General features: G+C 42.3%; 1 protein-coding gene across 1 annotated transcript in view; it reads right to left on the bottom strand.

Moving 5' to 3' along the window:
• Window positions 1-3,255: 3,255 nt before the first annotated feature.
• Window positions 3,256-27,935, bottom strand: part of FAM72A (family with sequence similarity 72 member A) — a 50,162-nt gene continuing 25,482 nt past the window's right edge. Inside the window, exon 4 of the mRNA XM_073802446.1 lies at window positions 3,256-3,611. Within this exon, the coding sequence (XP_073658547.1) occupies window positions 3,526-3,611 (86 nt within the window). The 3' untranslated portion in view covers window positions 3,256-3,525. The remainder of the gene's footprint in view (window positions 3,612-27,935) is intronic.

The raw sequence follows: 27,935 nt of genomic DNA on the forward strand, positions 1-27,935 counted from the left end.
CCCACCAAAGTTTGAGAATCACTACAACATAGGAAATATAAAGGAGTATAGTTTATATTTTTAGGCAGCTTACAATCTAGGTGGAAATGATAAAAAAGCAGGAAGCTGATACAATCACTGTGTGTTTTAGAAAGATTCTTCTGGCAGCAGTGCACGGGATGGACTTAATTGGGAAACTGGAGATGGGAGATTTGTTCAGAGGTGTTGGCTGTAGCCTAGAGTGAGATAAGAGCTGGCGGTGCTGAAAAGGAGGGACAGATGCCACATGTCAACCTGCGTCACAGATGTGTGTGTGGTTTTTTTTTTTTTAATTACGGGCAGTCACCAATTCCTTTTGAAAGTTGGAAGGCTATAGATGACAAACACATAAAAAGTATGAAATAGTGTGGAAAGAACTGATTCCATTTATGCCAGCAGAGGCCCAAGCACTATCTTGATTTGTTTCTGCCTATTTAATTTTTTTAAACCAACATTTTCTAAAAGATTTCATCATGGGATCCTTCAAAAATATAAAGCAGGGACTTCCCTAGCGGTCCAGTGGTTAGGACGCTGAGCTTCCACTGCAGGGGGTGTGGGTTCGATCCCTGGTCAGGGAACTAAGTTCCCACAAGCTGCACGGCAGGGCCAAATATAAATATAAAAATATATATAACAGAAGTTGCAAACTAACTGACTGACTGACTGACTGAATCTGTCCCTGACATGTTTTGTTTGTTTAGAGGAGCATGTTTTAAAACTTTGAATTGGTTGCCAATATTCTAAAAAAATCAGATGATTTCACCTAAAAATCCAGATTATGAAGTTTTCATGAAAAACACTCAGATCTGGTAACCTTAGGACCTCATCCCCACAAGGCCACGGTAGCTGGGTCATTGTGAGAAGCGAGGCGCCCTCTCCAGTTTGCTAGAGTCCCCAGGACTCACCTCGTCCCCTCCCCCACTGAGCATCCGTTGCCACTTATCCTCACACCTGCGCTATTTTTTTCTTATAGTGAAGAGCGTTAAGAAGCATATTTATGCTCAAGTTCCTATTGAAATTGTTCTTTTATTCAGCCCGATTCACTACGCTACACACCTGGTCCCTGCTGCATTTAAGTTGGCAAGCCCTGCTATAACATCTATTCACGTCCCACAGAACCAGACGAAGGAAAGAGCTGCCAGGCTGCGTCCGTCCCCCCACCCCCGCCACCGCTCCCACCTCCACGTATTGGTGTAGAAATGCCAGAACCTACAGTACTTCAGAGAGCCTTGGGCTGAGGAGTTTCCCATTAAGTCACTTCGTCTCCCCCAGGATCTCAAGACAACCTCCAGAAAGCACGACTGGCACAAATATGCAGAAAGTTGTAATCTTTTGGGATGGTGTTATAGGTGGCTAACAAAAGAATAGGTGTTTAGTCAAGACCTACTTGGCTGTCCAGTGAGTGGTTACGACTCTGAGCTTCTGGGGCTTCCCTGGTGGCGCAGTGGTTAAGAATCTGCCTGCCAATGCAGGGGACACGGGTTCAAGCCCTGGTCCGGGAAGATCCCACATGCCGCGGAGCAACTAAGCCCGTGTGCCACAACTACTGAAGCCTGTGCACCTAGAGCCTGTGCTCCGCAACAAGAGAGGCCACTGCACGGCAACGAAGAGTAGCCCCCACTAGCCACAACTAGAGAAAGCCTGCGCATGACAACGAAGACCCAATGAAGCCAAAAATAAATAAATTAAATAAATTAATTTTAAAAAAAGAAAGGAACAGACTACTGATACATGCTATAGTGTGGATAAACTTCCAAAAAAAAAAAATTAAAAAAAAAAAAGACTCCAAACTTCCACTGCAGGGGGCATGGGTTCAACCCCTGGTCGGGGAGCTAAGATCTTGCATGCTGCGTGGCTCGGCCAAAAAAAAAAAGAATAGGTGTATAGAAAGAGGACATCTTGAGAAGAGTCTACTCAAGGGTATTCTAGGTGTAAAAATGTCCGAGGGGCTCTTCCGTGGCCTCTTCTATAGCCTGAGTAAAATCTCCCTCACAGTCACTCCCTTCCTTTGGGCTGATCCTGTGCTCTCCAAGCAGCCATCTGGTTATAAGTTCCATTCGGGAAATGTATGTCTTGGAAAGCAGGTGTGAATATTCTGGTCACTGGACAGCCATGCTCAAGCATTGCTCACTTGTAGATATGGAATACACGTTTCTTGTGAGGTATGGTCAGCACAGGCCTATATCCCCCAGGACCTGAATTAATAAAACTGAGCTCCTGGTCGTGCAAAGCTGAGGACCAGAATATTGACAAACAGCAACCTCACCAAGCGACAGAGTCGCTGGCCAGCAAGCCACATGTCACCATTACAGGGACATAGATCTGTCCAGTCCCAGGGGCTCCAGCATCTACAGTTGGAGACTAGTGGGTCTAAATTTCCTGGGCTGCAGGAGGTTTCTTGGTTCATTTGCTCCTGAGCTCTCACTGTCCCTGGGAGATGTTACTGGTCTCTGACCATGATTAGTTCCTCACACTGTGCCTGACACACAGGAGTATTCTGTAAATGTTTGTGGGAAGAATTTCAAGAGGAAACATGTTAACAGAAGCCAGGTGACTGCCCGCCCTCCCAGCAGAGATACCTGAGGTGATTCTTGCTCTGCTTGGGAGGCTGTACTTCTCTCTCAGATTGTACAACTCATCTTGCTAGGCTGACTGTGGCAGAGGGCAGAGCAAGGAGAAGCGAGAGCAGCGCTGGCATTTGGCCAGTGGGCTGTCTAAGGCAGGGCTCGGAAATGAAAGGGCAGCATTGCCCCAGCAAGCATCTCTCAGCTTCCTGGTAACCAGAGGCGCTCTCCTGGGATCCCTGGATACCCAGGAGAGGGAGAGGAGGTGGGGGAAGGAAGAAGGAACACGTTGATCAGCTCTGTTTTCCTCTGAGGCAGCAGGTGGCAAGGTTAGAGCAGCGCACGGAGGGGATCCTGCCTACTCAGATAAGACAGGCAGGAGGGGCCCCACACAGGGGTGGGGGGGAAGATGTGCATGGGGCCAGCCCTGCCCATAATGTTAAAAAGTGCTATACATCCTTTGCCCTTCAGTCTAGCTTGGTGTCCTGCCAGCCCCCCGTGAGTGGTGAGTGGAGAGGATGTAGCAGACTCCCACTCCCTGTGTGATCTCAGGAAAACTGCACCGATAGACCTACTCTTATGATGATGCCTAGGAGTCCTACAGTGTTAAGCTCTGCTTTTGCATTATTCAGAACGAATATTATAATGAACCCTATATAACCAATACCTTTAAAAAATATATTTATTTATTTTTGGCTGCGTCAGGTCTTGGTTGTGGCATGCGGGCTTAGTTGCCCCACAGCATGTAGGATCCTAGTTCCCCGACCAGGGATCGAACCCGCATGCCCTGCACTGGAAGGCGGATTCTCAACCACTGGACCACCAGGGAAGTCGCCCCACCACCTTGATTTAATATGATTTTTCATTTTGCCATATTTGCTTCTTTTTAATGCAAATTCCAGACATCATGGGATATGAAGCTTTAAAAAATAAGGACATTTCCTCACATAACCATAATACCATGATCATACCTAACAAAATGAATACTCAGTCCATATTCATATTTCCCCAGTTGTGTCAAGAATGAATCTGAAAAAGAAGAAAAAAAAAAGAAAAAAAAATTTAAAAAAAGAATGAATTTGTATGGTTGGTTTGTTGGCATCGAAGCTTTTTAAATAGTGTTCCCACTAGCCTCAGGCTTCTGCACAAATATCTCAGAGACCAGCAAGGGTGAGGCTGAGGGGGAAGGAGGCCTCCACCCCTGCTTCAGCCAGAGCAGGTTTTATTATTAGGAACAAAAAGAGTTTTCTCTTGAGAAAAAAAAAAGAAAAAGATTAGAAAATCATTTCCACAAGGCATTACTTCTCTCATATTTTTAAGGAAAATGTCTGGTGCTGTAACCGCCTTAAATCAAGGGGATAAGTTCCTAGTGGTGGGATAGCGGGAACCCAGGGTCGGGGGCAGGGGGAGTTGGCAGAGAGTCCAGTGGCTATTAAAGGAGAGATTTTAGGGCTTCCCTGGTGGCGCAGTGGTTGAGAGTCCGCCTGCCGATGCGGGGGACACGGGTTCGTGCCCTGGTCCGGGAAGATCCCACATGCCGCGGAGCGGCTAGGCCCGTGAGCCATATCCACTGAGCCTGAGCGTCCAGAGCCTGTGCTCCGCAATGGGAGAGGCCACAACAGTGAGAGGCCCGCGTACCTCAAAAAAAAAAAAAGGAGAGATTTTATTCCCACTGGGCATGAACCTGGACTCACAGAGCAGACCTTGTCAGTACCTGGAGTACTTTGGGTCCACTTGGTAGCTTCTCCCTGGGGTACTAACACATCTACCACTTTGCACTTTCCCGTTTTAGATCTCACTCTATGAAGCTCACCTAGTTCTTGCTCATTCGTAGGGCAACTTGGAACACTCTGAGGCCAAAGAAACTTGAAACCCTCCCCTGCTCAGTTTCTACTTTTGGCTTTCTTAGGTACTCTCTAAAGAACCGGATCTGGGAGGAATGGTCTTCCAAAATTCTAATTGTTACAGTTTGGCATTACAGAAGCAAGATTAAATACAAAGTATCAGCAACACAGACCTAACAGTTGCAAAGCTAGAGGTATTGAATCACAGATGCAACACACAAGCAATCTGACCCAGCAAGGGGCTGCAGCTATTGTTATAGCAGTCTAAAGAAGACAAGCCCAAATAATGAGCAGTCAGAGACTCCATGAAATGCTGATTTTTTCAGAGAACCTCAATAATCACGGCTTTCAACAATAAACAGCTCAAGATCTTTCTCCTCCTTCAGGACATATGCCCAGATTAACCTGCCAAAATACTCAATTTGCTTTTGAGATTCTTGGAGTTATATTTCAAATGATGATATTTTTCTATCGGGTCATTCCTGTTTTACTGCAGAATTGTAAGCTCCATAAAGATGATGACAATGTCCATTATATATATATATATATATATATATATATATATATATGTATATATATATATACACACACACACACACACATCAATGAACACATGTTTATCCACTAATATGTAGATTATACACAAACAGTTTGGGCAGAGGAAAAATTGGGGAATATTTGAATTGAATCATCTTTTCCCAACACCAATATTTTTGTAATTTCTCAGTAGGGGCTTATAAAACTCTAGTTTGCCTTTTATTTTTTAAATTTTTTGACCATGATTCGTGGCTTTTGGGATCTTAGTTCCCTGACCAGTATTGAACCCGGGCCCTGGCAGTGAAAGCGCCGAGTCCTAACCACTGGACTGCCAGGGAATTCCCAACCCTAGCTTACCTTTGAATCTAACTAATACTTATGAATATCTACCAAATACCTAGTTCTTTTTGGATACGAGATATGCATGAACTACCTGCCCACAAGAAAGATTAAGTCACATAAGCGAGTATATACACTCTTGCCTCCTTCTATTCAAACATGGCCCTGCCTTCAAAGTCCAATCAAATCTTCCCCTCACACTAAAGAGTCATCATTCATTCCAATACTCAACTAGCCTTTACTGAGGACCTACTGAGCGTCAACTGCAGTCAGTATTCAGGAACCAGAGATACCACAATGAATGAGACAGCCAAGGTTCTGATTCTAACACTTAAACAATCTTGAAAAGTTACTTAAATAACATAAATGTTACATATGTAGGTATGCTCTCTGCTAACAAAACAGCAAGCTCCTGAAAGATAGTGGCCATATCTTACATTCTTTTGTCTTCCCCTCACCAGCTCAAATCTAGACATGACTGAAGTTTGAAAGGCTGGGTTGTATGGAATTTTCAGTCAACATGAAAAGCTATAAATTGGTAGTAAAATCTTAACACAGGGAAATCTTAAAACACTGAGAACTCTTGCCTTCCCTTTGAAACTCATATCAAATGTCACCTTCTCCAGGATGCCTTCCCTCACTTACCCAGGCAGGCTTAGTCCCTCTCTCCTTTCTGAGTCCATACGACTTGGTGAAGACTGCCACAGATTAAAATATAGCATGGTTACTGTAATGATTAGTTTACATAAGTTTCCCCCAAGACAACCAGCTGGGGGTTTAAGGCAAGGGGTGGGGATCCCTTAGCCTGCCCAGGGAGACAGCTCCTCCCTGTTTCTTGGATGGAGGGTTAGTAGAGGATACATATGCCCAGCAGGCTTTTTTTTTCTGATAGGTTGGCAGACATGCAAATAAACATTTGCATCATTACCACTCCCTGTAAATATATGACAGTCCTCCCTACTCTCTTTTTCCTGAGAATATAAGAATAAAGTGTTCTGGGAGGAGGAGAAAGGGAAAGGTAGCAGTCAAAGGGCACTAACTTTCAGTTATATAAGATGAATAAGTCCTGGGGATCCACTGGGTAGCACAGTGCCTGTAGTAAATGATGCTGTACTGTGTACTCAAACATTTGCTAACACGGTAGATTTTGTGTTGTGTTCTTAAAATACACACACAAACAAAGAATAATAAATAAAAAGGGTGGGAGGAAACTTTTGGAAGAGATGGATGTGGCATAGAATGTACTGATGGTTTCATGGTTTCAACGAGTTGTCTCCAAACTCATTAAGTTGTGTACTTAAATATGTACAGCTTTTTGTATGTCAATTATATCTTAATTAAAAAATTTTTTTTGAAAGAATAAAGAGTTCTAGGCCTTTGTGAGAGGGAGATGGTCTAACCAGAGACTGCAGATTTGGAGGTTGGACTCACCCACCAGAATGAGACCAGGAGACTTGGGAGAGGGTTCACTCAGCATCGTCCAAAATGAGGAAGAGAGTAACATTCGGAATGTTGGCTGTCAGGAGAAGGGGGCAACATCTCAAAAGAATCCACTAGTAAGGGTCAGGGAAAAATTTCATCTGAGAAGGTAGGCACTGAGAAAGAGGGGTCTGGCAGCCACAGACAGTGGTTTAGCTGACAGGCCCAGTGAAAGGGAGGCTATGGCTGTGAGCTGAGGGTGGCATCTAATCTCAGGAGCTGGCAGTCAGAGATGAGACAGTGCCCAGAAGGATCAGAAGAAACAAAGCAAGACCCTGATTCCAGGAACTTCATTACCAGACAATTAACCCAGGCAGGAATTCAACCGTGAGGGACAAGGAGGGACCCAGACACTGCAATTGGAGAGGAGGGCGCTATGTTATAGGGGGTTTAGAGTGCAGCCTTGGAGTCGCATGGACAGGCCAGTCATTTCCTAAACTTTCTAGGTTCCAATCTGCATCTGATAAGGTGAGGCTATTGGATGAGGCTATTGAAAGGAATAAATAAAAATATGCACAAATAGGGCTTAGGACAGTGCCTGCAGCATAGCAGGTGCTAAAATAGTAATTGCAATAGTAATGGTAATTGTGAAGGCTCACAGGAGTTAGTAGTGTAATAGTAGAGTAATAGTAGTAGCAGTGGTGCTGGTAATAATAATGAGAAACTAGTTAAGTGTCTCATGATGGAATTGAGAGAGCTGGGAATTGGCATTGAACTTGAAGTCAGGACACCAGATTATAATCCTGTTTTTGTAGAATGCTAGATATGTGACCTTCTTCAAGTCAATCAACCTCTCTGATCCTCAGTTTCCTCTGCTGTCAAATGGAGGTGTTGACACTGGTTGTGCCCTCCTCCCAGAGTTCCTGTGAGGATTTCATCAGACCCCGGATCTGCCACCACCAACACAGTCCCTGCACCTAATAGAGGCTAGTAGATGAATGTGGCCTGAATCGGATGGTTAGGACTCACCAACGCTGACCTGAGGCTGAAACAAATGCTCTCACCTTTCCTTGCCTGAGAAGGTCCAGGGTTTGGGGCAGGTTGCACTTGCCAATGTTTAAGTGGTTTCAGATGAGGGACTGTGGTTTTGGGCTGGAGTGGGGGTCAGAGAATTAGGCAGGTCCCCGTTTTCCCCTTGGTCATAAGCCACCTCCAAATGATCCTGGCTGGGACTATTAGAAAGCTTAAACTCACTCTTGAAACCAGTCTTTGAGTTAAAAGGCACTTGTGGTTGTTTCTTTGACTTCCTTGGCTGTTTAGGTTTTAAATTCATTCATACATGTTTGTTTGTGAGGAAGTCTGGAGTAGATGATGATCTGGGTTTGTGATTTTAACCTAAAGCCAAACTTCTGGGCTTTTTTGTAGCATACCCAGCTAACTGGAAAATTTGAAAGTAAATATGTTTTGAAGAGGAAAAAAAAGATAGAAGTCCCTGATACTCTCTGATGAAGCCTTTGCAACCTGCAAATGGTGTCATTGTTTTGTTGCCTATAAAAAACTGGACAGAAAGTTCTATTTTCATTTTCTTCCAAACTATTTATGTGACTAGGAAGGTGATAGTGGGTCTCTAAGAATATTTTCTTAACTGTCTTGGTGCCTCCTTTTGAAAAACAAAGCCAAATTTCCACATAGAGCACTCAGTGAGAGGGCTCTGAGTAAGGCCCAGCAGTGTTTGCTTTCTGCAGATATCTGAAGTGGGAGTCATGGAGACCAGGTTTATCTGGTGGCCTCATATGTACCCCCCAGGACTTAGGGGAGCCATCACATGGATATTGGAGTAAAGGCCACGAATGCACTTATTACACTGTATTCATCTTCTCTGGTGGATCTGGTGTCTGAGTTGAAAGAGTTCTAAAGAGACGGGGGACCACATGTCCTGGTTGCCAGGACTAAGGATTTCCAGTAAATCTGGGACAGTCTCCCAGTTACCTCTGATAGGGGCCACCTTACTAAAGATCATCTGTTTTTCCTACTGGTGATGCCCACAAAAGGAGACCATATGAGAAGAGGTGAGACAGCACAACCTTTTTTAACGCAGTGCCTGAATCAGAATCACCTGGAAGGCTCATTAAAAGCAGGTTATTGGGCCCCACCACCAGAGTTTCCCATTCAGTTCGTCTAAGTAGGACACAAGAACTTGCATTTTTAACAAGTCCGCAGGTGGCACTGATGCTGCCCGTCAGGGACTCTATTTAAGAGCCTCTGATCTAAAACACTGGAGTCTTAGCTACACATTGGAATCACCTGAGGATTTTATAAACCATACTGGTGGTTGGGTCTCACTCCCAGATGTTCTGATTTAATTTCTGTGGGGGGGAATTGCTAATCCTCCCAGGTGATTCTAATATGCAACAAAGTTTGAGACCACTGCCCTAAAAGGCTCTGCTACCCATGAAGTGCTCTGACCTGGATTCATTTCCTGACACTCCTTCATTTGACATTTAACACATATTTGTAGAGCAACTACAATGTACCATGCACTGTGTCAGAGGCTGGTTGATGAAAACAGACATAATTCATCCTTCCAGGAGCTTACTATTTAGGGGGAAACATAGAATAAACAAGTAAATAAAAATATTGTACAATTAAAAATAAATTGGAGAATCAGAGCAGGGAGTTAGGTGTAAGAGAGAATAAGGGCATGCTGGGGGAGCCATCTGGGACAGAGAAGTCATTGAGGATGTCTCAAAGATGATGTTGAAGCTAAAACTTGAAAAATTGGGAGCCAGCCGGGCTGAGTGTGGGGAGAGGATGCTGGTTACCAGAGTCAAGGTGGCTGAGCTTGCATCTCCATTGTGCCCTGTGTGGGCCAATACACCGGATATTAAGTAACACACATCAGTTTAACACCTCCCACCTCTTCTCTGAGCTGACTTGGTCTGGAGGCTGTTCTAATGAGGGGCCGGCTTTGCAGTTCCCTGCTAGATGAGCTAGAGGTTCCAGGGCTGCTGGCCAAGCAGGGAAGTCCAAAGCCAGGCCCTGTGGCCCAGGGACTCGGGAGTCCCAGGTGCACGGCCATCTGCAGGGGCCCTTTGCATTAGGTGGAGATTTTTAATCTATTGCCCAGATGGAGGGTTGGATTACATTTTCCTGGAAGGTAACCAGAGACCCGAGGAGGGAGGGTGGCAGTGGGGACAATCTTTGGAAAACCCTGTCCTGAGAGAGCAGGTGATGATGTCCTCAGGGCAGGAGAAGGGGACCATCTCTTGATGCACACATAAACTCTTTGTCACTGGAAAATAATTGCAGAATACATTTGAGCCAAAACTAATCCCTTCTAACGAGTAAATGAATATGCCTCACGCAGCCTTGCATAGCCAAGAACTTTCACCTTGTCCTAAACTGCATGCAAAGGAGGAGAGAAGGCAGGCCTTGCTTCACAGTTTTATAGTCAGGGAAACAGAGACTCAGAGGAGAGGGGACTGCCTTAGGCTTCACGGATGGGGAGATGGGATGGATGCCAAAGCTCCCATTTACCATCCTATCCTAGCCCCCAGTATTCTGCCAACCTCTGGGAGCAAGGACTTTGTTCCAGGGGTGCAGCTTGCCTTGGGCCTAAGGAAAGCAGAATAGGGGTGAGATGAGCGAAAATGGGCCTGAAAAATGGGTCCCAATCATGTACTCAATAAGCATTTACTGAGGGTACCGGGCTAGGTGCTGGGAAGAGGAGAGATCCCACCCCAGGCAAGGGAAAGAGAAAGAGTCACTACTTGGGCACAAGGACAATATTTTACTTATCTCTGTATTACTAATGCCTGTCACATAGTAGACCCTCAACACATGGTTATTGAAAGAAATGATAAAGACTTACTGAATTCACTGAAGTAGCCCTGACTGTCAGTAGGCAGGGCTATTTTTCAAACATAGTAAAGTGTTTTCTTGACAGAGGACACTGCATAGGAGATCCCTGGGAAGAAAGACACCAAGTAGAATGGGTGAGATGATGAAGGTTTGGTGAGAAAAAAAATGAGATGAGATGATATCACTTACATGTGGAATCTAAAAAACTGATACAAATGAACTTATTTACAAAACAGAAATAGACTCACAGACATAGAAAACAAACTTATGGTTGCCAAAGAGGAAAGGGGCGGGCAAGGGATAAATTAGGAGTTTGGGATTAACATATACACACTACTATATATAAAACAGATAACCAACAAGGACCTACTGTATGGCACAGGGAACTATACTCAATATCTTGTAATAACCTATAAGGAAAAAGAATCTGAAAAAGAGTATATATATCTGAATCACATTGCTGTACACCTGAAACTAACACAACATTGTAAATCAACTATACTTCAATTTAAAAAACAAACAAATGAGCCACACACACACGCACACGCACACACACAAAGAAACTATTTTGTGACTGCAGGCAAGTTCTGTTCATTAAATGAATAAGTTTTTTTTTTAAATGATGTGAGAATCAAAGCAAACAAAATAAGGAAAAAAGAAAGAAATGTAGAAACTTGGTGGAGAAAATCTAGAGAAGAAAAGAAATGGAATCAGACATACTACATTTTCTGAGGTCAACAGGATTTCAGGGTTATAAAAGCCTAAACACTATATTAGGTAGATGGAAGAGAGGAACTGGGCACCCATAAGTGTGTGAAAGACTCATCTACCATAGCTGGAAATAAATAATGTCTAAAATTGAAAAATCAAGACAAAGTTCTAGATGTTTATCTTTCAGATATATGAAGGGCAAAGAGTTCAAAGTGGTTGCCTTGAAGGAAAGGACAGGAGATGCTCTAAAGATTTCCTCCACCCCTAGGTTAGTCCACCAGCCCTAACACTCTCCTCTGTTCACACCCAGGCGGCAACCAGATCTGAACCCCTCACAACCAACCCCATCCAAACAGAAAGAAGAGGCTCAGACAAGAGCTATAAAGTGGAGAAAAAGGACAGGCCTTTGAATAGAGGGGGATCTTGAGGTACCCCAGGCAGCTGCAAGGCTAACTTCCAAAGTCAAGATCTTTTAAGATGGTATTTGATTTTCTGGGTTGAAAGGGAAACTTCAACCAAATAAAAAATACCTTCCTTGGGCAACAGCTGAAATAATGGAGGAAACCACAGGAGGGAGGACAGGTCAGGGTAGGATCAAAGCTAGTCTTCTGGTTGCTCCTTGCTCAGATGGCCCAGTTTGCCCCTGTTTGAGCTTCACACAGCTTGAAGACAAGGGGAAGAGGACCTTAATAGAGAAATCACAAAATAGATGCAGAGAACAGAATGCCAGGGTTGGTCTGGTCTCAGCGACCATCTAGTCTGACTCTCTCTTTTCCTGAATTGTGGAGTGGTGAAGTTCAGTGCAGTTGGACGCAGAGGCAGACAGGGCAGAGTCTGACTCTTGCTAGTTCTCTTTTCTCTCACTACACCACTAGGGAGAGAGGCAACATAAGCAGAACTCATTCTATACAATGAACACTGGTTGGAAAGCAGGAGACCTAGATTTCAGCCCCCAAGCTAGTGAAAACCAGTTGTTTAAACTTGGGGAAAATCACTTAACCGTGAGACTGAATTGTCTCATTTGTGGGCTAGATGACATTCCATGAGGTTCTGGTTTCACCCCCAGAAAGCTGAGTTCCAAGCTTGGAGAGAGATATTTTACTCTCATGTCATGCCCAGAAGGTTCAATTCCATATCTAGTAGACCAAAGAATACACATAGAAGCCCAGATTCCACAATCAGAAAGCCAGGTTCTATGCCTGGAGAGGTAAGATCTACATCAGGACACATTTTCCAAGCCTAAAGTCAGATTGTTTAGGCCAAGTTCCACGTCTATAGGGCCAGGCTTCACTTGGAGGGCCAGATTATATGCACGATAAGGCAGAATTCACACCTATGAGAGCTAAATCAATGCCTCAAAGTCCAGAGTTCATAGGTAGAGTGCCTGGGAGACCAGATCTCATGAATGTAGAACCAACTTCTATGACTTAAATACTAGGTTCCATGTCTGTAGTTTCATGTTCCATACTTATTAGGCCATTTTCCATGACTGGATACTGATTTCCACACATAGAGTGTCAGATTCCAAGCTCGTAGATTAAGATTTTACATATGGAGTACCAAGTTCCATGCTGGTAGGGGAAGGTTTGGTTTTCTTGAGGAGCAAATTTCTATTATTGAAATTCCAGGTTTCAAGTCTAGAGTTACAAATCCTACACTTGTAAGGACATGCTCCATACTTGGAGGTTGAGTTTCTATACATGGGGTGCCAGTTTCCATGTTTGTAGGGCCAGGTTCAATTCTGGGAGAATGCCAGGTTCCATGCTTATAAGGATGGATATCATATGGAGGACCTAACTGAATGCCTATAAAGGTAGAATTCACATGTAGAATACCAAAATAATGCCTGAAAGTCCAGATTTCATACATGGAGAACCAGGTTCCATGCTGGTCATGCCATCTTCCATGATTAGTGCTTGAGATTCTATACATGTAATGCCAAATTCCTTGATTTATGGTCAGGTTCCATGCTTGAGTATTGAGGTAGCCCCCTCAGACAGAAGTGGAAAGGCCATTCTGGGTAGGGATGCCACTGCCACTGGAGATGAGGAGACCTCTTCCACTGGCAAAAAACAAAAACAAAAACCTCAGAATTTAGGGTCTCAATGTCCCCAGCTTCATAAGGGTCTTTCTGTAAGTTTCTATTCCAACTTATACAATCCCATATCTTCCCAACCAATGCCTTCACTTTAACAGTAGTTACCCTGCAAGACTGGGAGTTCAACTTGTACTATAATTCAGCCAGTCTCAGGATGAAGTTTTGTGTTTTCAGCAATTTCAGTCTTGTGGCTACAGGAGATAAGGATCTCTTTCAGAGCAGATATTGAAGCTCTTAGGTCATTTATATGGTGCTTGAGCTGGGAATTGGAATCTGTGAGCTCATCTTTTCTTTCACTACTCTGTGCAGTAACATTAAGAGCGCCAACCAATGTCATTATATTCATTAGTTTTCCAAAAGTGTTCAAAAATATTATAAACACCACATCAACAGAAGAAAAGACAAAAACCACATGATCATCTCAATAGATGCAGAAAAACCACTTGATAAAATTCAACATCCATTCATGAGAGAAAAAAAAACCTCTCACCAAAGTGGATATAGAGAGAACACATCTCAACATAACAAAAGCCATTTATGACAAACCCACAGCCAACCTAATACTCAACAGTGAAAAGTTAAAAGCCTTCCCATCTAAATTCTGGAATGAGTTGAGGATGCCCACTCTCACCATTTCTATTCAATACAGTATTGGAAGTCCTAGCCACAACAATCAGACAAGAAAAAGAAATAAAAGATATCCAAATTGGAAGAGAAGGGGTAAAGTTGTCATTATATGCAGATAACATGATACTCTTTATATAAAACCCTAAAGACTCCACATAAAAACTATTAGAACTGATAAATGAATTCAGCAAGGTAGCAGGATACAAATTAACATATAGAAATCGGTTGCATTTCTTTACACTAACAATGAAATATCAGAAAGAGAAAAAAAATTTTAATCCCATTTAAAATCACATCAAAAAAGATAAAATACCTAGAAATAAACTTAATCAAGGAGATGAAAGACTTACACACTGAGAGCATTGGTAAAGGAAATTGAAGATGATTCAAAGAAATAGAAAGATAGTGCACGCTCTTGGATTGGAAGAATTAATACTGTTAAGATCTACAAAGCAATCTACAGATTTAATGTGATCCCTATCAAATTATCCATGACATTTTTCACAGAACTAGAACAAATAATCCTAAAATGTATATGGAACCACAAAAGACCCAGAATTGCCAAAGCAATCCTGAGGAAAAAGACCAAAGCTGGAGACATAACCCTCACAGACTTCAGAAAATACTACAAAGCTACAGTAATCAAAACAGCATGGTATTGGCACAAAGGCAGACATATAGATCAGCGCAGCAGAATGGAGAGCCCAGAAATAAACCCACACACAGTCAATTAATCTTCGACAAAAGAGGCAAGAACATACAGTGGGGAAAAGACAGTCTCTTCAGCAAGTGGTGTTGGGAAAGCTGAACAGCCACATGTAAGTCAATGAAGTTAGAACATTCCCTCATACCATACACAAAAATAAACTCAAAATGTTTAAAGATTTAAATATAAGACATGACACTATAAAATTCCTAGAAGATAACATAGGCAAAACATTCTCTGACATAAACTGTAGCAAGATTTTCTTAGGTCAGTCTCCCAAGGCAAAAGAAATAAAAGCAAAAATAAACAAATGGGACCTAATTAAACTGATAAGCTTTTGCACAGCAAAGGAAACCATAAACAAAATGAAAAGACAACATACCTAATGGGAGAAAATATTTGCAAATGATGCGACAAACAAGGGATTAATTTCCAAAATATACAAACAGCTCATACAACTCAATAAAAATACAAAAAAAAAACCCAGTCAAAAAATGGGCAGAAGACCTAAATAGACCAATAGGTCTCCAAAGAAGACCTACGGATGGCCAACAGGCACATGAAAACATGTTCCACATCACTAATTATTAGAGAACTGCAAATCAAAACTACAATGAGGTATCACCTCACACTGATCAGAATGGCCATTATCAAAAAGTCTACAAATAATAAATGCTGGGAAGGATGTAGGGAAAAGGAAACCCTCCTACACTATTGGTGGGAATGAAAATTGGTGCAACCACTGTGGAGAACAGTTTGGAGGTTCCTTAAAAAACTAAAAATAAAGTTACCATATGATCCGGGAATCCCACTCCTGGGCATGTATTCAGAAAAAATGAAAACTCTAATTTGAAAAGATACATGCACCCCAATGTTCATAACACCCCAATTTACAGTAGCCAAGACTTGGAGGCAAGCTAAGTGTCCATCAACAGATGAATGGATAAAAAAGATGTGATATATATATATATATATATATATATATATATATATAATGAAATATTATTCAGCCATAAAACAGAATGAAATATTGCCATTTGCAGCAACATGGATGGACCTAGAGATTATCATACTAAATGAAGTAAGTCAGACAGAGAAAGACAAATATATGATATCACTTATACGTGGAATCTAAAAAAAATGATACAAATGAACTTATTTATAAAACAGAAATAGACTCACAGAAAACAACTTATGGTTATCAAAAGGGAAAGGGGAGGGATAAATTAGTAATATGGGATTAACAGATACACACTACTATATATAAAATAAAAAACAAGGACCTACTGTATAGCACAGGGAACTATATTCAATATCTTGTAATGACCTATAATGGAAAAGAATCTGAAAAAGAATACATATATATATATATATATATATATATATATATATATATATATACACATACATATACACATATGTATAACTGAATCACTTTGTTGTACACCTGAAATTAACACAATATTGTAAATAAATTATATTTCAATAAAATTGAAAAAAGTATCATATAGAGAGTCGTCCAGCTCCTTGCTTCTTATAAGTGGTTAATTATATTCCCTGCAGATATTTTGCGTATCTCTATAAACACTTCACACTGTGGACTATCAGTACTCTATTTACTACAGGAAATAGTCATTAGTGTTTTAAATCTAATCAGATTAGAGAGTCAATTCCAGAAATCCCAGAACCAATTCAGAAAGTTCATCCTTAAAATTCTGTTTCTCTAGAACACACTTGGTTCCAAACTCTGTATTAGTCAGGTTCTCCAGAGAAGCAGAACCAGAAAATAGAATCCTATCAGATACACATATATATGATAGATGTATATAAGGAGATTTATTATGAGGAATTGGCTGAGGCAGTTAGGGAGGTTGAGAAGTCCCATGATCTGCCATCTGCAATTTAGAGACCCAAGAAAGTCAGAGGTATAATTCAGTCTGAGTCTGAAGGCCCGAGAAGCAAGGAGCCAATGGCATAAATTCCAATCTGAGGACAGGAGAAGAGATGAGAAGTCCCAGTTTAAGTAGTGAGCTGGGGGTAAAGGGATGACTTCCTCCTTCCTCCACTTTTTGTTATATTCAGGCCCTCAATGGATTGGATGATGCCCACCCACATTAGGGAGGGAAATCTGCTTTACTAAATTCATGGATTCAAATGCTAATCTCATCTGGAAACACTCACAGATACACTCAGAAATAATGTTTTATCTGGGCACCCCAAGGCCAGACAAAGTAACACATAAAATTAACCATCACAGGTTCCATACACATTGTGCCAAATTCAGTGCTAATAGTGCAGGTTCCATGCTCAGAGACTGAGACTCCATACTTGACAAGTTAAGATTCAAGGCCTAGACGGTCAGGTTCAATACCTGGTGGGTTAGATGACATTCAAGTTCTAACTAAATGCCACAGAAGGCCAGGTTATAAGCTAGGAGGGAAAGATATCACACAGTTTAGTAATTCATGGCATGCCTGAAGGCCTAATTCCATGTCTACATGGCCTGAAGGCACACATAGGAGCACTGGTTCTGTACCTAGTGTGCCAGGTTACATGCCTGGTAGGCCAGTTTTTATGCATGGAGAATCAAACTTTATGACTGAAATGCCAGGTTCCGTATCTGGAGTTCCAGCCTCCAGACGTGTATGGACATGTTCCATGTTTGGACATTGAAATTTCATACATGGAGTGTGAGGTTCCATACCTGTAGAGCTGATCTCCATGCTTGAAGGTTGAGATTCCACATATGGAATGCCAGGTTCCAGTTTTGTGAATGGAGGGTCAAATAATTACTTTGAGATTTGCTTTTCCACATTCAGAAGTCCAGTTTTTTCACATTTTAAGCCAAGTTACTTATTTGGAGAACCAGATTCTACTTCTACAGATCAGTTCTTATGAATGTAAGACCTTATATCCTACCTAAAATTCTAGGTTCCATACTTGGAATTCAAGATTTCATGCCAAGGTGACTAAGTTCCATGCTCAGTGTGCCAGATGACATGGCTTGAGGTTCAGGTTCCAACCTAGAAGGCCAGGTTACAAACTTGGAAAGAGAGGTTTCACACAGGCTTCCATGAAACGACTGTTTTGCCTAATTCCATGCCTAAAGCATCAGGATCCACATATAAAAGTAGAGGTTCCAACCCTAGAGTGCCAGATCTTATGACTAGGGAGGTAGGCTCACACCTGAAAGAGTCTTCACGGATGGAATGCAGAATCCATGTTGGAGGGCCAGGTTCCATGTTTGAAGGGCACATTCTATACCAGGAGGGCAATTATTCATGCTTAGATGTCTAGGTTCCATGCCAGTAGGGTTGGGTCTTAAGGACCACCACAATATATGACTGGAAAGACACACTTCACCTCTAGAACACATAAATTAATACTCGAAATTCCAGATTTCATACATGGAGTGCTATGTCCCATGCTTTGGGAGCCAATTCCATGCTTAGAGATTGAGATTCCTTTCATGGAATGTCAAGTTCTACAATTACAGCACCAGGTTCCATTTTGGGATATTCTGATTCTGTACACAGAGTGTCAACTTCCATGCCTGGGTGACCAGGTTCCACGTCTTAGGCAGCCAACTCCTATGACTGAAACACCAGATTTAATGTCTGCAGTGCCAGGTTCCACACTTATTAAGCCACATTCCATACTGGAAGACTGAGATTCCACCCATTGTGTGCTATTCCATTCCTGTAAGTTTAGATTCCATGCTTAGTGATAGAGATTCCTGTGTGAGGTGCCAGGATCTGTGTTTGTAGGGCCAGGATCCATTCTGGAAAGTGAGATTCCATACATGGAGCACCAGATTCCATGCTTGGATATTGGAATCCCATATTAGTCATATTTTATGCCTGGAGAGGCAGGATTCACAACTGGAGAGATATTCCATGTTTGGGGACTTGAATTCCATAGTTGGAAAGCCATGTTCCATGTTTGAAGGGACACATTTTATACCTGTTTTACAAGTTTTCATGCTTAGAGAACTAGATTCTATGCTGGGAGGTCCAAGTCCCTTTCCTGTTCAGTGGATTATCATATGGAGGATCAGATTATATGCTTGGAAAGGTAACATTAACACCTGGGCTTCCCTGGTGGCGCAGTGGTTGAGTCCGCCTGCCGATGCAGGGGACGCGCGTTCGTGCCCCGGTCCGGGAAGATCCCACATGCCACGGAGCGGCTGGGCCCGTGAGCCATGGCCGCTGAGCCTGCGCGTCTGGAGCCTGTGCTCCACAATGTGAGAGGCCACAACAGTGAGAGGCCCACGTACCGCAAAAAAAAAAAAAAAAAAAAAAAAAAAAAAAAATTAACACCTAGAAGACCTAAATCAATGCCTGAAAGTCCATATTTCATATAGGAGTGTCAAGTTCTATGCTTAGAGATTGAGATTTCCATACATGGATTTTCAGTTTCCAACCTTGGAGAACAGTTTCCATGTCTTAGATTTTTAAGAGAATCAATTCCTGATTTCCTAAATTCTGAAAGTACTCTTTCTTAAAATTAATCTGCCTTATAGCACGTCTGAAGTCAAGGTGTCATACTGGCCCACATTTTCCATCTCCTCTTTCAGAATTGCTATTCTCCATTTTATTAAAAATGAATGAATGAATGAATGAATGAATGACTAGTACTCTTACTGCACTTAATTATGGTGCATTGTACCGGGCTGAAATAACCTCCAGGGTGGTAATGGGCAATTCGATATTTTGTAGTTAGGGAAGCCTTCTTTATTCAAGACACTGTAATCCTACACTAGAGCTGTGTGTCTTTTTCTATCTTACCCGTATTTCTGATAAGGGTGAAATACAGTATAGGAACAAGGTGGTTTGGGATGTCCTGAATTCATGTATATCGCAGGGTGAAGTGGCAGGAGTGATGGCAAATTTTGTTCAGTGATCTTCCATCCCCTGGTTATTGTCGAAGAAAACACTATTATTATGGAAGAGTTCTGTGAGATCAAAGCAGAGAGGATCAAGATATTAAGCTTAGCAGAGCCATTTCATCTAGGCAACAAACTCATGGCAAAGCGAGACTATGCCTTATTCACCCTCCCTGCTTCCCTCCCTCCTTTCCTCCCTCCATCCTTTCTTCCCTTCCTTCCTTTCATTCTTCTGTCTTCCTATGCAGCTTCAAATTAAGATATCAAAATTTGTAAAATTTATGTTGGAGAATAGCAGTATGCTACAAAACTTCACCTACATTCACTCACATCTCATGAGAGTTTTGCATTATTTCAAAGAGAAGATGAGAAGTCTCAGGTTTATTTCCAACAGATCAACATTAGATCTTCAAGCTAGGAAAAGATATTAAAAGTAAGTAGAGCCACTCCATATTTCCTTAAACATTCATTCAAACTTGTAGAAGAAACATTTCATTCATTTTGGCCAAAAGATTATTGATATCATAAACCCATATTCCGTTTTTACTGGGGTGCAATCTCCTGCTGTTCCTCATTAACCACTATTCCACTGGTTTAGTCAGTCTTATTATGCGCTCACTAGATTTAGATTAACTTAATGGAAATATATTGTCAACCCAACTGTAAATAATGCACTTAAAATCATAATTACTATATCTTTTGTAAGCACTGCACTTACCAGTAGCTCAATCCCTTCTTTTCCTTTTGCTATGTATTTCCACAACGTAATTTAAGCTGCAGTCTCAATGGAACATTTACCTATGTAGAACAAAATGTTCCTAAAATGCAATAAAGTATTGTAATGACCTGAACATTTTAGAAAACCAGCTTCATTAAATTTATTTTGGAAGTACATAAATTAAAATGTTTAAAGATCATTATATTAAAGGATATTAGGTCATTTGCATAATAAAGTATGTAATAACAAAATGATTTTAAATACAAATATTTTGTTTAAATCAGCACATGATCAAGGATTGCATTATAATATTCATTTTACTATAATCTTTACTATAACATTGAGATAATTTTCTGCTTTTCCCCATTAACAAATAATGCAGGCTCCTTGATTTACCTTAAATTAATAGCATGAAAAAGAATGATTCGTTAACAAATAAGTCTTAAAAAGACATGTTCTATAGTGTTTGGTTTGGGGTTTGCATTCTAAAACAGACATTGAAGTTCAAGGTTTGATGTTTTATTCTTTCATTCGGCCTTTGAGAAATGGATTTACTTTTACAGATTTTTTTTTCAAAACAAACAACTTTTCACTGAAGTATAGTTGATTTACAATATTGTGTCAGTTTCAGGTGTACAGCAAAGTGATTCAGATATATATATATATTCAAGATTTTGGATTTTTTTTTAGATTCCACATATAAGTGATATCATGTATTTGTCTTTCACTGTCTGACTTACTTCACTTAGTATGATAATCTCTAGGTCCAACCATGTTGCTGCAAATGGCATTATGTCATTATTTTTTATAGCTGAGTAATATTCCATTGTGTATATATACCACATCTTCTTTGTCCATTCATCTGTCAATGGACATTTATGCTGCTTCCATGTCTTGGCTATTACAGAGTGCTGTTATGAATATTGGGGTGCATGTATCTTTTCAAATTAGAGTTTTCATCTTTTCCAACTATATTCCCAGGAGTAGGATTACTGGATCATACGGTAATTCTTTTTTAGTTTTTTCAGAAACCTCCATACTGTTCTCCATAGTGGCTGCACCAATTTACATTCCTACCAACAGTGGCGGAGGATTTCCTTTTCTCTACATCCTTTCCAGCATTTATTATTTGTAGTCTTTTTGATGATGGTCGTTCTGACCAGTGTGAGGTGATACCTCATTGTAGCTTTGATTTGCATTTCTCTAATAATTAGCAATGTTGAGCATCTTTTCATCCGTCTGTTGGCCATCTGTAGGTCTTCTTTGGAGAAATGCCTATTTAGGTCCCCACTTTTTGACTGTTTTTTTTTTTTTGACATTGATATTTATAGAATTTTTAAAAGTGAAGTAGTTGCCAATCCCACTTTAAGGATGGTAGCTCCTGTGACAACATGATAAATCTCTCGGGTGTCATGAGCCACTAGATTAGGAAACATTGCTTTACTCTTCTCTGGGAAGTACTTGAATCTCAACTTCCTGCGGCTTCCTGAATCAGCTTGTGACACAGTCACAACTGGAATGAAAATAACTAATCCCAGACTTGCCCTGCTGCCTGAGGTCCAGCTAGTCCGTCAACCCCTCTACCTTATCTTTGCCTGCTTGCTGTTGAAACCATATTACATGCTTGAGCTGGGCGCTGAATAGATGCGTGGGGCCATTTTGAGTGGCAGGCTTCCAAATTTACAAAACAAAACAAAACAAAGCATAAAACTGGCCCAAACCAAGAAATTAGAGGACTCTTCAGAGCCAGAAATACACAGTGGCTCCAGAGCACCCGCAGTGTGGAACTGGAACCCTAGACCTCTGTGCTGCAGGGTCAAGGGCAGAGGGGCTCAGGTGGACCCTATAACAGCCTATTCCATTTGGCTTTTCACTTACTGGGAATGAAGACTCTCTACACCCACAACATGCTACTTGCCAAAAAGTGCTTATAAATAGCAGCCTGAAACCTTTTATCTTATTTGTTCATTTAGAAACAAAACAGTCAGAACCTTATCTTTACTTAATGCATGTGGTATTCCGGTTGTAACCAGTGACCTTTTAGTTAAAGAAAGTGATAGCAGCTTTTGCTTTCAACCAACTCATAAAATGGAGACGAGGGCATAGATTAAATACTAAACTAGGGACCTAATCCCTTAACAGCCCTGTGAGAGTCAGAAGTGAAGGCTCCTTCTACTGAGTAGACACCTCTTTGGGGTGATGAATGGATACATGTTAGCAAGGATCCCACCTTATCTACCACTTCTCCTCAAGAAGTCCCCAATCCAGAGCAGTCAGTGCCTGTGATATAGATGGTGCCTAGAGAGGCTGAGAGCACGTCACTGGCTTCACTCACCAAGTCGGGTGCGGAGTGTGGGGCCATCTGCCATGTGGTGGGACATGGACCCCGTGTCCCCATCATGCCCTAAATCTGCCACATTCAGAGGCCGTCAGCAGCTCTAAGACACGCAAGGGATATCTGCCCCTCCTCCCCCTTCTAGCAATATAGTTGGGGAGATTGGAAGGTACCAAATAATTGTTCTTCCAAAATTTATACTCACTGGGACCTCCCAGGCCACTCCACCCATGGCCTTACTTATTATTATTATCACCCATCTGCACTTTTGCTTAGATGCTTTAACAGTTGCCTTCCTCCATTCAGGCCTCAGACCCCTTTGAGAATCCGATGAAAACTCTGACCCCTCTCAGCTAAAAATCACACAGGCACAATAAGCACCCCATTTTATATGTAATATACAACCCTGCGAAGCTCATCTATAGCTTTCGGCTCTCATCCTAATCCTTTCTAAACTGTTCTCCATATTGCTGCCAGGACAAACTTGAAAAAAAAAAAAGTGGGCTTCTAGGCTTCCCTGGTTGCGCAGTGGTTGAGAGTCCGCCTGCCGATGCAGGGGACACGGGTTCGTGCCCCGGTCCGGGAAGATCCCACATGCCGCGGAGTGGCTGGGCCGGTGAGCCATGACCACTGAGCCTGGACGTCCAGAGCCTGTGTTCCACAACGGGAGAGGCCACAACAGTGAGAGGCCCGCGTACCACAAAAAAAAAAAAAAAAAGAAAAAGAAAAAGTGGGCTTCTAAGTACCATCAGGGAAAACTCCAAGCTCCCTAGCATGATGCTGACCCCTTCCACACACTTCTCACATCCCCTCGACCCACTATTTTACTCCAGCCTTTGCTGCAGCAACTAGCCGTATGCACATGTGACCCTACCCCAGCCCTCCTCAGCTGTCCATCCCTCGCTTCTGTCCCAGGCCTTCTCCAACAATGTTGTCGTGTGGGATAACTGGGAAACTGCCCAACTACCCTGTGCGTGTGAGACTGGAAGTACGAGGGAATTATCACCCCTGGGATAACAACTCTTGTCCAAGGAGGGCCAGGAACTGGTAGATAAACACCCCCTCTTTCAGTTCTCAGGCAGACAGCTCTGATCCTTGTGGGATCAAGGCCCAGTGGCTTTCAGGGGAGGCCAGCTCCATACATGCCCTCAGATTGATTTTCCCTCCTTTCCTGCTTTACCTTTTCAGTTTCTCACTCCAGTTCCTTGGGAACATCACAAGATAGACCACCTAAACACCAACCCTTTTTCAGGCTCTGCTCTTGGGGAGAACCCAGGCCCAGAGATGGCATGAAAGGTCCTTCATGATGTGGCCCCTCACCGCCTTTCAAATCTCATCTTCCGCGGCTCCAAGCATCACACAGTAATTGTGCATTCTCCCATTGTGCGGAGCTTCCTACACCTCAGCTGAGACGTGCCACTGCTCCTCCTCGGGATGAATTATTCCTTGTCCTTCAAGTTATAGCTTCTGTCACCTCTTCCAAGAAACGCCCATAAGCCTCTCCCCAGTTTGTGTTACCTGCCCTTCCTTCGGGGTGCTGTAAATGTCCACGCCGTGCTGTAAACATCCATCTGCCTATCTACTTCTCTCATTGGACTGAGAGCTCCGGAGGCAGAGCCAGTGGGTTTTCTCTGTTTATCCTTCTCAAGCCTAGGACAGTGTCTGGGACTCAGAATTGGAACTGAGTCATTATTTGTTGGCTGACAGATTGAAAGAACGATGTATGAGATTTCTGAGACGAGCTGGGGCAGGCAATATTTGGGTCTTTATGATATCTGGGCCCGAATGAATCCAAGAGGAACGTCCAGGCAGGTTGCATGCCCCTGGGGACTGCAGAGATGGGTCCCAGTCTGACTGGCCAGTGTGCAGGGCAGGCCTCTTTTACAGGACAGCTGGTAAAAACCTGGTCTGGATATTTTTTCCCTAGTGGGCCTCCTGGGACTTTGCATGTCTTACTGTGCGAAGCTGATTTCAACACAGGATCTGTCAATGCTGTGTCCTTTCCAGGTCCTGCTTCATAAAAAAATTCAAGAAGTCACTTCTTCAGGTTTTCCTTAACAGGAGCCCATTCGGGAGCCAACTTTGAAAGGTTGCAAAGGTGCAGGACATTTGGCTTCTTTACCATTTATTTGCTGGATGCCTTTGGGCGAGTTCCCTGAACTCTCTGGGCTTCAGTGTCCCCATGTGCATGTAAGCCAAATGTTCCTGGGCCTCCCACGCCCATGGACACCAGTGAGGCCACGTTAACATCAATGCTAGATTGTGTTGACCACCTGGCCTCCAGCAGCACAGCTGCATGATCTTAGGCTGTTCCATCTCCCCTGTTATTTCTGAGGCTGATAGGAAGTCTGTCACTGTGCTTGCGTTCTGCTGACAAGCTATCTGTGGAGGATCCCTGGCCACCGTCTCTGCTACCATGGCTGAGATCTGATTTAAATAACAAAAAGTTTATGCGGAACTTTTCTATTGACAGAGCTTCAGTGAGATCACTCTTATGATGTCTTTTCAAGGGATAAGAACTTTTAGGTAGAAAACATAAAAACCTAGACATAAAGAAGAGGCCTAAATATACAAGCACAGCATATTCAGACGAGGGCTTTTGAACAAGACCTCATCTTTTCCAAAGTTGCTTCTGGCTTAAGAACAGCAGGTGGCAGCAGAATCAAGCTTTTTCACAGCAAGAAGCTTCTGGAGCTTCAGATGGTTCTCAGAGGAGAGAAGCAGCTTTTAGTAAAAATCTTTCATCTAAAAACCTAAACTCAGCTGAAGAACGAAAACAAAACAGAGTGTGGAGCCAGCGCCATTAGCCTCAGCCACTAAAGATCAGGATGTCGTTCCTTGGCTGCCATCCACACAGCCACATCTTGTCCTTCCAAGGAATCCTGAGATTGCCATGGACAGTGGCCTGGAAAGGAACCTGGGGTCTGTTTCTCCTTGAATAGGGTTCCTGTCCTGATAGTGCCCTTGTCAGATGTTAAAGCTGGTTCACCAGGAAACAGGCTCTGGTCAGGGATGGGCTCCCTGGAGAGGTCAGCCCAAATTCAGAACAAATTTATGCATGAAAAAGGGGTTTTTTAAAAAGGAGATCTTGGATGTAATAAAAAGAAGTACATTACTGCTATGTGCTATAACACAGATGAACCTCAAAAACATCATGCTAAGTGAAAGAATACAGTCACGAATGCATGATACCATTTATAGGAAATGTCCAGAATAGGCAAATCGAGGGACAGAAAATAGATTAGTGGTTGTCTAGGGCTGGGGAGGTGGTGATTGAGGAGTGACTGTTAATGACTACAAGGTTTCTTTTGGGGTGACAAAAATGTTCCAAAATTAGATTCTGGTGATGGTTGCATAGCTCTAGAGATATACTAAAAACTACTGAATTGTGCACTTTAAATGGGTGAACTTTATGGTATGTAAATTATCTCAAAACTGTTTTAAAAAGAGAGAAAAGGGAAAGTATACTTTGATCACTAATATATTTCAAGTGAAAATAAACCTCAGATAACTATTCTGAGCAGGGAAACCGAGACAGACGCAGACGGGGAGAGAAAAAGACTCTGCAGCTGCCACAGAAAAGAATTGGAGGTTGCTTAGAAATATGACTCCGGTTCATTGGTGGATTTTACTTTTCGTTTAGATGCTGATGTGATAATGGTACAATATGCTTCCTGCTTCGGTAACCCACTTTCTATTCCTAAGGACTGCAAATACTTCCTCACCTTAAAGAGTGACTGGATGACGGGGGTGGCCATCTCACTGTTTTAAAGGATGAAGCTCTTCCTGGAATAGGCCAGTAGAAATAGCAAAACTCTGAAGTCACACAGGCCTGCTTTCAAATCCAAGATCCTCCTCTTATTAGCTATGAGGTGTCGGTTCCTTTTCCATATCCACATCTCAAGGTTGAGTAAGAATGATTTAACACGAAATATGAAAGCGCCTAGCCTATAATAAACATGGAACTTATGTTATTTTCCTAGAATGTCCAGCCTCACTGGCAAGAAGACTTTTTCTCTTAAAACCAAGCTGTGTCATGCTTTCCTGTTGCTCCTATGGCTTTAAGTCTCTGTAGGTCTTCTCTACTGCCCCCCAGTAACCCCCCAAGTCCATTTTCCATTGACAACCTTATTATCACTTTTTACAGCAATGGAAACTCCCTGAGAATGGAAAATTAGTCAATGACAATACTGTATTGGGAAGCATCTGAGTAGGAGGGAACCCCTGTCCCTGGCTGCCTAAAACACAAGGCTAGTCAGTAATATATGTCTATAATATAACCTTGGATACCAATGGTGCAATGGAAACTCTGCCCCCACCAGAAAAATAGTGTTTATATTAGAGAATTTGAGGTGTTATAATCAGAAGCATTTCTAGAAACTACGGAATATTGGGATAAAATGTCAACACTTTAGTCAAGATTTTACTTAAAATCTATGCACGTTTTTAACTCCATAGGCATCCTAGGAGCTTTGGGGGAAACTTATACTCTGTTCATAGTGTAATGGATGAGGAAATGGGCTAAGGAGGCTGCCTTGTTTCAAAGCTTGGCTCTGCCTCCTGTGAAACCAGGGCATCGACTTATCCTCTCTGTGCTTGTTTCCTCACACATCAATTGAGGGAATAATAGTATCTATTTTATAAGGCTATATGAGGATTCTGTACGTTAATGTAACATGCTTAGAACAGTGCTTGGCACGTAGTAAGCATCAATAAATCCATTAATTCAACAAATGTTTATTGGGACTTGCCTGGCGATCCAGTGGTTAAGACTCCATGCTCTCACTGCCAGGGCCCGGGTTCAATCCCTGGTTGGGGAACTAAGATCCCACAAGGTGTGGCAAAACATAAATTAATTAAATTTAAAAACAAAAATATCCCACAAATGTGTATTGAATATAGTTGTGGCTCAATATGTGACACTGTTTTATGCTGGGAATACTAAAGTCAATAAAACAGAGTAAGTCCCTGTCCTCATGGAGCTTACTTCCTGGTGGGAAGAGGCAAACAACAACAAAAAACACATACACACACACACATGAATTGTGTCCTCTTACCCCATTCCTCTCCCCCAAATCATATGTTGAAGCCCTAATGCCCCCCACCCCCCGCCCACCAAGGCAATGGTATTTGGAGGTAGAGCCTTTGGGAGGTAATTAGGGTTAGATGAGGTCATGAAAGTGGGGCTTTCATGATGGGATCAGTGCTGTTATGAAAAGAGAGACACCGGAGCGCTCTCTCTGCCATGTGAGGACACAGTGAGAAGGTGGCCA

The sequence above is a fragment of the Tursiops truncatus genome, chromosome 1 (genome assembly GCF_011762595.2).
Source record: "Tursiops truncatus isolate mTurTru1 chromosome 1, mTurTru1.mat.Y, whole genome shotgun sequence".
NCBI lineage: Eukaryota > Metazoa > Chordata > Mammalia > Artiodactyla > Delphinidae > Tursiops > Tursiops truncatus.